Source organism: Solea senegalensis, linkage group LG12 (genome assembly GCF_019176455.1).
Source record: "Solea senegalensis isolate Sse05_10M linkage group LG12, IFAPA_SoseM_1, whole genome shotgun sequence".
Lineage (NCBI taxonomy): Eukaryota > Metazoa > Chordata > Actinopteri > Pleuronectiformes > Soleidae > Solea > Solea senegalensis.
In genome coordinates, this window is record NC_058032.1 from 3,298,398 (window position 1) to 3,308,687 (window position 10,290).

Consider the following 10,290-nt stretch of genomic DNA (forward strand, 5'->3'; position numbering starts at 1 on the left):
ATGCTGTTGACACACGGTGGAATTTTTATGTTCTCCGCTTTTTAATAATTATTTCACATGCATTTGTTTGTCGATATTAAATTAAAGTATATGAGTGATTATGTAATGATTTAAGCTGGTCACAGCAGCCGTATACACACACACACACACACACACACACTCTGACAACACATGTTGTCTGTTTTAGGGGATATTCCGTACTGGATCGTGCAGAACTCCTGGGGAACCACGTGGGGCAACAAGGGTTATGTTTACATAAAAATTGGCGGCAACATTTGTGGTATGAACTTCACCTCCTCTCATTTCCTGTTCATATCCCCTTTGTTCATGTCCCCTCTATCCCCTCAGGGATTAATACAGCTCTCTCTTCTATCTTCCCAGGTATTGCGGATTCTGTGGCAGCAGTTTTCCTCTAACAACATCACGTGTATTTCTGGCATTTGTTGGTGTGTTCACTGCTGTAAACTCGAAATCAGTCAACTGCCGCCAAGCGTCGCTGTAAATAATGTTTCTTTTTATTGAAATGCATCACCATAACAAAATAAATCACGCCACATCTTGATAAATGTTGGGTCATAATTGAGCGATGTTCTCACATACACACACACACACACCACAGTAAAACTAATAACATGAGCAGACACACAGTACAAAAATACAGTATAAGGTAGATACACGTCGTGGGTTATATAACTCAAATGTATACACAGATAAGAGTATTTATTGCATAAATACAACCACATTATTAACATTATGTACAGATGTTGTGGCTACTGTTAAATGGCTTCACATATTGTAGATGTTGACATTGATTGTTTATACAGAGGATTCCACCCGAGCTACATCTGAGTCGCTGGAAATAGCTCGCTCTCCGACACCTTCCCTGCGCTGACATGAAAGATGATTCATTGATTGTGGAGAGAATAAAAAAAAAGAAAAGGAAAAGTCTGCATTAGCACCAGTTTGATCACTGTGCTCACCGGTCCGTTTGCTTTCAGGTCAATTCACTGTGAAAATTTGCATAATGTTGTCGAGAAAACATCTGAGCAAATCTTATCAAGGAGCCATCTGCTGTTGTCGTGACTCATGACCAGTCAAGATTAGAGATTAGAGCAGAACTGGTCCACTATGGCAGTTTGAATTATTCTGGTGTGTCACAGGTTTTGTAGCCTCACTAATGGACTAGCAATTACATTTTTTTAACATGATTTTCCTCTATTTACATCTCACGCCACCTTCAAATGCTTTAAATTGTTCCTCACATCAAGATCCTACCTCTGTCCTTTATAATCCCATGTTTATATTTTGATCTGTCACGCTAAAACGGATATCCTCTGAGACGTCTTTCCTTAATGTCTCTCAGGCGGCGAGTGTGAAGGCTCCGAGTCCGAGTCCTCGCTGCTGCAGTAGGAGCTGTCGCAGTACTCGGCCATGTAGAGGAAGGTGTGAACGTTGGGATTCAGCTTGGGCACCCAGTGGCGAGGCACCAGGAACGTTGCCAGGTTAAAGAGATCCACAAACACTTTGTAGCGGTCACTAAAAGGTACAGAAAATAATCAACCTTATAGTATTTAACTTGTGTGCTCTTAAAAACATAATGGAGCATCTGTTACATTATTATTCAATTTTAGTTTCTGAAGGACAGGAAGTCATATTGAGCTAATAGAGAACTTTAAACACATATTTGACCGTGTCGAGATGAAATGGCCATATGGCAAGTTATTTAGATAACGACAAAGTGTCCGTAGGTTAAAAGCTGATTGTACCTGACAGTCGATCTCAGGTAGTGGTAGCCAGAGGAGCCTCCAGTTCCGGCTTTGCTGCCGATCATGCGGTGCACCATGCACACGTGGTTGTCTGTAACGAAAGACAACAAATCCATTCTCTTGGCTGTGCTTGTTTCATATCGGTAAGAAAATATATATAATGCGATTAATCAGCAGGCGTACAGGATGTAATTAGATTCTTCTGGATAACTGAAGTTGTGTAAACTCTGAAACCCTGCGGTTTCCTCTTGAGAATTCCAATTCCCTGGTGAGTATACGCAGCGACTTACATCTCCATTTTGTCATCAGGGTGTCAATATCCATGAGGGATGTGAGCAGCTGAAAAGGAACCTGGAACCTCGGCTCCTCCCTGAAATACAAATGGTAGTCATTTATGAAAAAGTGTGTCTGGTTCGGTGTTGATAGCAGTGTTAAAAAGAACCAGTGTCCCCCTGTACCATACCCACAATTCGATTAACATCTTAAACCCTGGAGTTTCACATTAATTATCACCTTTTGGGGGCTGCCTCGTGTCTGTTGACTCTCACAAAGCCTTAATGAGCGTCACACAGGTTCTAAAAACCCTTGGTTTTAAAGACCTGGTTAACGCGTCTTTCGATAAAGCTGACAAATGTCTCACGGATGCAACAGCACAGAGAGTCTAATTGCTTGTTTTTTGTTTTTGTTTTGTTTTTTACAGCTGGATATCATGTGGTTGACGGGGGTTTATGAGGGAATGTGACTTGGAGATTTTAGTGTCTCTGCTGCCTTGGGAACCAGCATCTGCACCAGTGCTGCTGTGGTCAGCAGCAGAAGCTTATAAATATGAATCTGAAGCAAGCACACAGACACACACTGTGTTGACAGAGGTCCCCTAGACAATTGAAGGTAAAAAAAAATAAAAAATAAAATGTGTTAACCTGTAAAAGAAGATCATCAGAGCGCCTTGGAGAGCCTTGTAAGAGAGCCGCCTCTCACCTTGTGGGACGAAAAATGAAATTGGGTTCAGTAAAGTGATTTAGATTTAAACTTAAATGTCCAAAAACAAGTCCAGGTGACAAATACAAGCAGGATGACAACATTTGATTCACCTTTGCTCATCAGATGGTCGTGGCGCTTTTCATCAAACAGAGACGTGAAGAGCTCTTTCTGTTTGACCACCTCAGCCATCATTTCCTCCTTCTCCTCAGAATCTGTCATTTCCTTTTAAAGGGGGAACAAAAAAATGGGAAAGAATAAACACAATCTCTCGCCAATCATACGCCCATTTCTCTTTCTTCTGTTTCAGAAAGCTGAAGCCTTCTCTTACTGCAATGTTCTCCCTCTCTTGATTCAGCCCGTCAAATATATTGATTTCCAGCCGTTCCCAGAAATTGAATCCGTCCACCTCCAAACCAGGAGTTCTCTCCAGCCACTCCTGAGAACAGGTACAAACAATTTTATTTTCTACATTTCTCTACTGTTCAATAGCAAATAAGCTCACACAATGTAAGACACAGTGAACAGAATCAAATACATGCTTAGAAACTGTGACCTAAATCTAAAAAAATTGATATGCAGGTGGCTGGTGTTACCTCGACTAACTTCAAGAGTGTGGGCTCCTGTTCGGTGGCGAGCAGCATCTCGCTGTCATGGCCACTGAAGTTGTCCCTGTAATGTTTCCTGTTGTATGGGACCCTGTGGTTGTCCGGGACCCCGATTTTATTCTCCAGGAGTCGAAACTGAAGACTTTGGAAGCCGGAGGCTGGTGACAGGTATTCCCTACACACAACAACAGTGAGCAACACATGCACACAAGAGCAGGCACGGTGCAGCTCATGAAATTTTCAGAGCCAGAGTAGAGCAGAGATGTACACTCACCGAAAGTCAAAAAAGTCCAGTGCTGTCATCGTCTCCAGCACAGAAAACTGGTCGACAAGCAGCCGGAGTATCATCACAATCCTGTGGATACGCGTGTTGACCTTGAGCATGTTGCGCTCGTCTCGTACCTGAAGGAAGGCGTACAATTTGTGGAAGAATAATTAATAATCATAGTAGTTTCCTGATACAGGGAATACATGGATTAAATTAAAAATATCTCCTATTAAATATAATTTATTTTTAACAGAGGTGCTGGGGATCTCTGCCTATTACAGTGTTCTCCTCTGAGTATCGTGTAATATTCAGTTTATTTAAATCAATCTCCTCGATGACATTTAAACGTTCGACTTGAAAATGTTTTTCTCACTCTAGGGTCTATTTAAATTTTTGTCAATGAATGAAATAAATTATAATCACATGAATTTAAGTTCATTTCACCTTAAAATAAAGTGACTTACATGTCCACTGGTGAAGATCTCCCGCACTGAATCGAGTTCAAACAAAATCTGTTTGAACCACAATTCATAAGCTGCAATGAGACACAAGAAAGGTTTGTTATATTAGAACGATATTGCACTCATGCAGCAAATACAATTCAGACATACCAAGATAATTATAAAGGTGAAAAGTCACATTTTACATAGGCAATTATACAAGGAAAACAAATGACTTATTTGAAAGGTTCATATATATATATATATATATATATATGTATATATATATATATATATCACAAAGGCATGTGCAAATCCATGTAAAAATGCTTTTTTCTTTACCTTGATGGGTGACAATGAAGAGGTGCTCATCGTGGATCTTATTACCTTTCACTTCACTCTGCAACACCTGGCCTGAGAGGACTTTATCAAGCTGAGGGTTGGAAAGAAATAAACCGTTTGACTTAAAAGCGCAACTTTAAAGAGTAAAATGCAAATCCCGGTGCCAGTTTTTCTTTTTAAATGTCCGGCTTCAAAGACTGACACATATGGTAGGTGGTCTTTTCTACCTGCAGGTAGTCCCCATAGAGGATTCCTCCTTTACTGGCCTTGTTAACTCCTGCCTGCGAGGCATCGTTCTCTTCAGGATTTGGAGGCTTGTTTTTGAACAACCTGCATAGCAAAGAGAGAGAGAGGCCTTTTTTATGGCGGTGTTTTCCCCAGGATTAAACTTGTGCAATCTTTCTAAAAATCATTTAGCCAAAGAGAGAAATTAAAAAAAAATGAAGATGCCAAATGTAGGTACATACAAATGCTTCTTCTCAAAGTACGGACATCCACTCATGACTTTTCCAAATCAGCAGTCGCTGAAGATGTGCTCGTCTTCCTTAACTAATATTTACTAAAATTGTCTTCGCTGCTCTCAAGTCTTTTTAAATACCAACCTCATCCAATCACCCATGAGAATAAAACCCACACCCGGTCCGCCTCTATTTGTCTTCAGTTTACCTTGAATGATGGCCACCTTCTGGACTTTGTTTGACCGGCTGAAAGAACGGTCACAAGACCCTTTCTCAAATAACAGAATGCAAAACAACAAACACAAACACACGTGTATATGACTTTTGATCGAGCAGTGCCATTGCCGGCTAAAATAAAGTACAAGTACATTTTAAAAGACCATTTTCTTTCTAAAAACACAAATCAAAGTGTCTACTCTTTATACTTTAATTTCCCCAGGAAATAATCTAAACAATACAGTAAATATAATAAGATAATTTGTGTTTGATATGAAAACCATGTTAAATGGACATGTATTAACTATCATTTCATGTCATACGTGTAAGTGTAGATATTTTTGCTTTTACTGATATTGCGTTGAAGATTTTATCAGCATTTATAATGCATAAATACGTTAATCCTGAGCAAAGAGTAATGTTTTACATTCAGCCACAGCTAAAAAAAAAACCTCAACTTCAATTCTAAAACCTCACCCTTACTCTAAAACCAAGTCTTCAACCTAGAACTTTTTGTAAATACTGACCAAAATGTCCTCACAGCTACAGACAGAAAGACGCTCACACACACACACACACACACACACAAACATTGGGCTCTAGTGACTTCTTTCAAACTTGGTACATCCTGGGAATCATTGGTCCTTGGACTTGTATGTAAATATTTGAAATTTGGTTAATATTTTATTTTCTTCAGTGAATGTTTTTAGAGATGTGTAGACTCAAGGCTGTTATGAAAGTGTGTGTGTGTGTGTGTGTGTGTGTGTGTGGAGAGAACACTATGGAGTTTCCCTGATGTGCTGCTTCAAGGACGTACACTATGATTGTGTTTGTGTTGTGTCTGCAACCTGAACATGTCATGCTTTTTTGACCTTTCTTCATCGGAAGGAAACATGTTTGTTTTCATTTGCACATGGCCAGCCTGGTTGAAACGTACAGCTGGGCTCGTGCCTGTCCACCCACACCGCAGCTCAATGTCTGTCACAACATACATTTTTTAAATAATTAACCAGTTTGCTCAGTGTAACAGTCACAATCCACAAATCCCTCCGTCTCTCCGAGATCATTAGCTCCCTAGTTTTCCACCCACCGTTTTTATAGACTTTTCATACAGAGTCCCAGCACCCTGCAAAACTGTCCTCAGAAGATCACAGGCATGATAACAAGCAGCTATTTCTGGATTGGGACACAGCATGAGCCGAGTAATATAAGGCAGCGGAATGAACTAGAACCAAAAGCGAAAACGCTTTGTTCTTGTTCCCATTGAACCGGAATGAATGAGATGCTACTGACGAAATAGGGGGAGAGGCTGGAGACGAGAGGAGTCCGTCGGGGTGAAGCCTTTTTGAAGCACAAGCTAACATGTCTGTCCTTCTCACTGATAGGAGTCATGTGTCATTGCACAATATCTCCCCGGTTTAAATGAGACAATGGTTAAAACAAAGCACGTTGTATATCGCCTGCTTTCCCTCTACTGTCATGCAAATTGTCCTTTGAAAGTTAAACTGCCGTTTTCTTGTCTAACAGCGCACAGTCCTTGAACTCTGCAGTTAATCTGCAGTCAGCGTCTCCGCGGAGCTTCGGCAATAAATGCATTTATTACACGAGTAACAACGGGGAAAACAACAGAGACATTTGTATCTTGTGGAAAGGACGATTCATCTATTGCTATTATTACTCCACATTCTTTAATAAATCACCCTTTAGAATGATTATTGCAAACTTGGCATCCTTGTAGCTTAAATTTAGATCACTGCATATTAAAGATGTGTAATTGATATATGTATATATAAGTACACACAGACATACGTAAAATTTACAAGTTGTTTTTGTATCACTACTATTTCTGCTTATACACGTAGCACGTCCGAGTTTTACACACTTTAACGTCCTGTGTGTAAAACACACACTTATTGTGTTGTTTTTCATTAACCCTGAATGAGCCTTTTATATTTATGCCGCGTTTCATTTACATTTCAAACCCTAACCCACCTCCATGTTGACCGTGTTTAAATTGACAAGTTGGAAAAAACAGCCTAGCCTAGCCTAGCCTGGCTTAGCCTAGCCTGGCTTGGCAAACATTCGTCAAGCTAGCCATTGTTAGCGCTGTACACTCTACACGGTGTTTTTGGCAGCCATCTTTTGAATCCCATGTCACGGTTTGTGAGGTTGCTACAATTTACGGCGCTGAAAACCTGATTTGAGACTTTAAATACTTGTGTTACAGTTAAAAGAGACATTTTGGACCTCGACAATAATGGACAAACTAAACAGTTCTGATGCAAACTGAAGGCTACAGAGGCTCTACCAACAACTACTTGGAAGAGAAGTCTGTAGCTGCTTACTTCCCATAACAAAATGCACTTTTTAAAACTAATAATCCCCTTAATGTAGGTCACGACCAGATCTCAATATAAAGCTTTTAATGCAGTGATAAAATCCCTTTTGTTTCGTGGTGGAGATCCTTGTAGTTCACACATTGTCCCTGAAGAGAACTGCATGCACAACCACTGCAGAGAGGAATATTCAAATCTACTGTAATTTGGTAGTGTTCTGTCTAGTAGGCGGATTTGTATAATGCAGTTAGGTCATGAGTACAGCGGCTTGATTAATCGCAGTACAATGGGAGCTGGCCTTTCCATTCTTTATTTTACTTTTATTCATTGAATGCAAAACCATTCACTCCAGAAACATAATGTAATTCAATAAAGGGCAGATTTCTTTGAGGTTTTAAGGGAAAGGGGTTGTGAATAAACATCTATTTTTCTGGTGCTACAATGTGAGATAAAAGCAAAAAAAAAAACAAAAAACAAAAGTCCCCTCGTTGATTTTAATACAGCATAAACTCTGTGACATTTCCCAGGATTGAACTGTGTTTATCTCCTAATTGTGTTGGTGGTTCTGTGAAGAGAAAATCCACAGATTATCAGCAGGAGGTGAGACAATGCACAGTGTGAAATTCAATGGCACTGTTTCGCAGAAAGAGCAGGTCCGGTAGACGTCGTGGAGTAAGTGTGTGTTTACCTAACACACTGCATAACTGTTCAAACGCGTAACATCTAAAGGATGTGAAATTTAAGATTTAGAAACGTGTGAAGCAAACAACTACACACTGTTTATTTATTTACCATAAGCTCATTAGCGAGCTGCAGCTCTAATATCACATTAATCATTTCTGTATTAGTTTCGTAAACTCAACTTCAAATTTAGTGCAGATTTTTCTTATTCCCGACTTCAGGTCGTTTCATTTGATTGGAAATCTGAGTGGGAGGAGCCTTATGAAGTGTAATCTGAGAACAACATTGCTTGACGTCACTAATCATAGCATGACATTGACCCCGAGCATCATACAACGTATAATATGATGTATAGTTTGTCCTTCAAGGCTGTGAAGTTGCTTCCACCGGACACCTTAGATCCCTACATAATTTCATACATGATAGCGTTATTGAGCACGGCTATCTCTGTGTTACATCCACAAACTGAGGCTTGACTGAATTATGAAACACGCTTCTTCTTCTTCTTCTTCTCTTTTTTTAAATCCGCTGCTCTGATGTAGTTATTGCATGACATGTTTAGCTCTTTGATGTTCTTGCAAAGTCGTGCCATCTTTTTTCAACGAGCCTTTGAAGTAGATCTAGTTGCACTGCGTAGTTGGAGGGGCCGTGCTGCTGCTGGTGTTGCTGCTGCTGCTGCTGCTGCTTTGGCAGTGTCTACTGTGGTCACAGTGTGATACTGCAGCAGCACTGCGGATCATTTTCATATCGCCGCTTTACCTATTCCATTTGATGTCTCTTTAAATTAACCTGGAGAATAGTGAAACGGCACTTTTTTTGAAACCTCAAACTCCTGACTCACTCATCACTGCAATTAGACAGAATTATTTAAAGCAACAATATTTTTAATTTTCTGTTCCTCGTTTGTATGAAAGTGCAGAGATGAGCGTGTTGCTATATGATCTATAGATCAACAGAAAGCTCTTTCTGAGCTGTGCACTTTGCACCACTAGGGAGCATCAAAGTACTTTTAAGAGAATGAAAGATTTGAATGCTTCAATTTCTTTTTTTTTCCCAGAGCTTGGTTTGTATTTGAAGATGTTTCAGAAGGAACTTTTTGTACAGATCTGTGGGAAGGGAGTGGGATATATATATATATATATATATATATATATATATATATATATATATAAGATCACTGCAATTTCAGTGTGAAGGAACAGTACACAATGGCTTACATAGGAACTTTAATGAGGCATTGCCATTGTAGGACGGTGGTGGAACGCAATGGTTCACCCGGAGGGAGTCTGAGAACTTTAAAGGCATGTTTTTCCAGACGTTGTGCTGAGGAACATTCAAAGACATGCTGAGCTCTATATGTCATAAAAAAATTAAGTTTCTGACACAATATAAAGAACATGTGGGAGTCTGGTGGTAAAAGTAAGAGGAGGTTAGAAACAACAGCATAAAACAACCTTTGAGCATGGAATATTCTCTCCCATTTGGTTTCAAATGCCGTTTGAAGTTGGCGATAAAAAAAGAAGTCTGTTTGGGTATGAAGGGGCTGTTTTTCAGCATTACGCATTCCATCATCACAACTCTTGTGCGCTTTGATGGCTGAGAGTGCGGGGATGTTGATCACAACCCCAAAAATTGAGCTATCAAATGCTCACACATAAACTTATACCTAAAATTGTTTTTGATTGCACTGCCGACTGTGAAGAATAGGTTTTTTGGCAGCTGTCTCCATTTCGGCTTATTTATAGGAAAAATTATATTCTCACATTTCATTCCTCGGCAGCACTAAAGCACCCGGCTGACTGAGTAATTCCGCAGTTGTCCTCTTGCTGAGATGATGTGGTTTTTTTTTTTACGACCTAATGTCGTGCCATTCATTTTCAGAATACTTAGATCATACGTGAAAACATTTGGACAAGCTCACACACTGTATTCTATCCTAGTTATTATCATCAGAGTAACCACATTTTGTCACTTATTTAAAATGGACCAGTTTATTTGTGATATGAAAACAAAAACAGACGACTGTCCACTTCGTAGAAACAACACACCAAAAAAAGAACCGCCATTTCATTTTAATCCATGTGTGCATTTAACATTCAGAAAAAAAAAAAGGCAAAAACCCCTCATACCTACCGAGAACATGGACGTGATCTATAATCGGATCCACTGTAACCTTGTTTATGCACGATGGCCTCAT

At 39.7% G+C, this 10,290-nt stretch overlaps 2 protein-coding genes across 6 annotated transcripts in view; one reads left to right on the forward strand and one right to left on the reverse strand.

Annotated features, from left to right (window-relative positions):
* The window catches only part of ctso (cathepsin O), a 39,459-nt gene that overhangs the window by 7,160 nt on the left and 22,009 nt on the right, over window positions 1-10,290 (forward strand). For 4 of the 5 annotated variants that reach the window (XM_044040039.1, XM_044040042.1, XM_044040043.1 and 1 more), the window contains 6 exons: window positions 188-280; window positions 382-498; window positions 1,364-1,543; window positions 2,467-2,654; window positions 3,055-3,193; window positions 3,327-3,520. In XM_044040039.1, the coding sequence (XP_043895974.1) occupies window positions 188-280; window positions 382-416 (128 nt within the window). In that variant the 3' untranslated portion in view covers window positions 417-498; window positions 1,364-1,543; window positions 2,467-2,654; window positions 3,055-3,193; window positions 3,327-3,520. The remainder of the gene's footprint in view (window positions 1-187; window positions 281-381; window positions 499-1,363; window positions 1,544-2,466; window positions 2,655-3,054; window positions 3,194-3,326; window positions 3,521-10,290) is intronic. The other variant, XM_044040041.1, reaches the window with a different exon arrangement.
* On the reverse strand, window positions 500-5,092 carry tdo2a (tryptophan 2,3-dioxygenase a). Its single transcript, XM_044040038.1, has 12 exons — window positions 4,870-5,092; window positions 4,630-4,732; window positions 4,403-4,493; window positions 4,085-4,155; window positions 3,627-3,754; window positions 3,341-3,527; window positions 3,076-3,183; window positions 2,858-2,969; window positions 2,687-2,744; window positions 2,057-2,136; window positions 1,767-1,857; window positions 500-1,536 (listed from the first exon to the last, which is right to left on the reverse strand). Exons 1-12 carry the CDS (start codon window positions 4,902-4,904, stop codon window positions 1,350-1,352), a joined length of 1,251 nt encoding a protein of 416 aa, XP_043895973.1. The 5' UTR covers window positions 4,905-5,092; the 3' UTR covers window positions 500-1,349.

Coding starts and splice junctions, on each gene's coding strand:
- tdo2a (XM_044040038.1), bottom strand. CDS start 4,904: ATGAGTGGATGTCCGTACTTTGAGAAGAAGCATTT. Junction 4,156..4,402: donor CTTCATTGTCACCCATCAAG/GTAAAGAAAAAA, acceptor GTCTCATTGCAG/CTTATGAATTGTGGTTCAAA. Junction 3,184..3,340: donor CACTCTTGAAGTTAGTCGAG/GTAACACCAGCC, acceptor ACCTGTTCTCAG/GAGTGGCTGGAGAGAACTCC.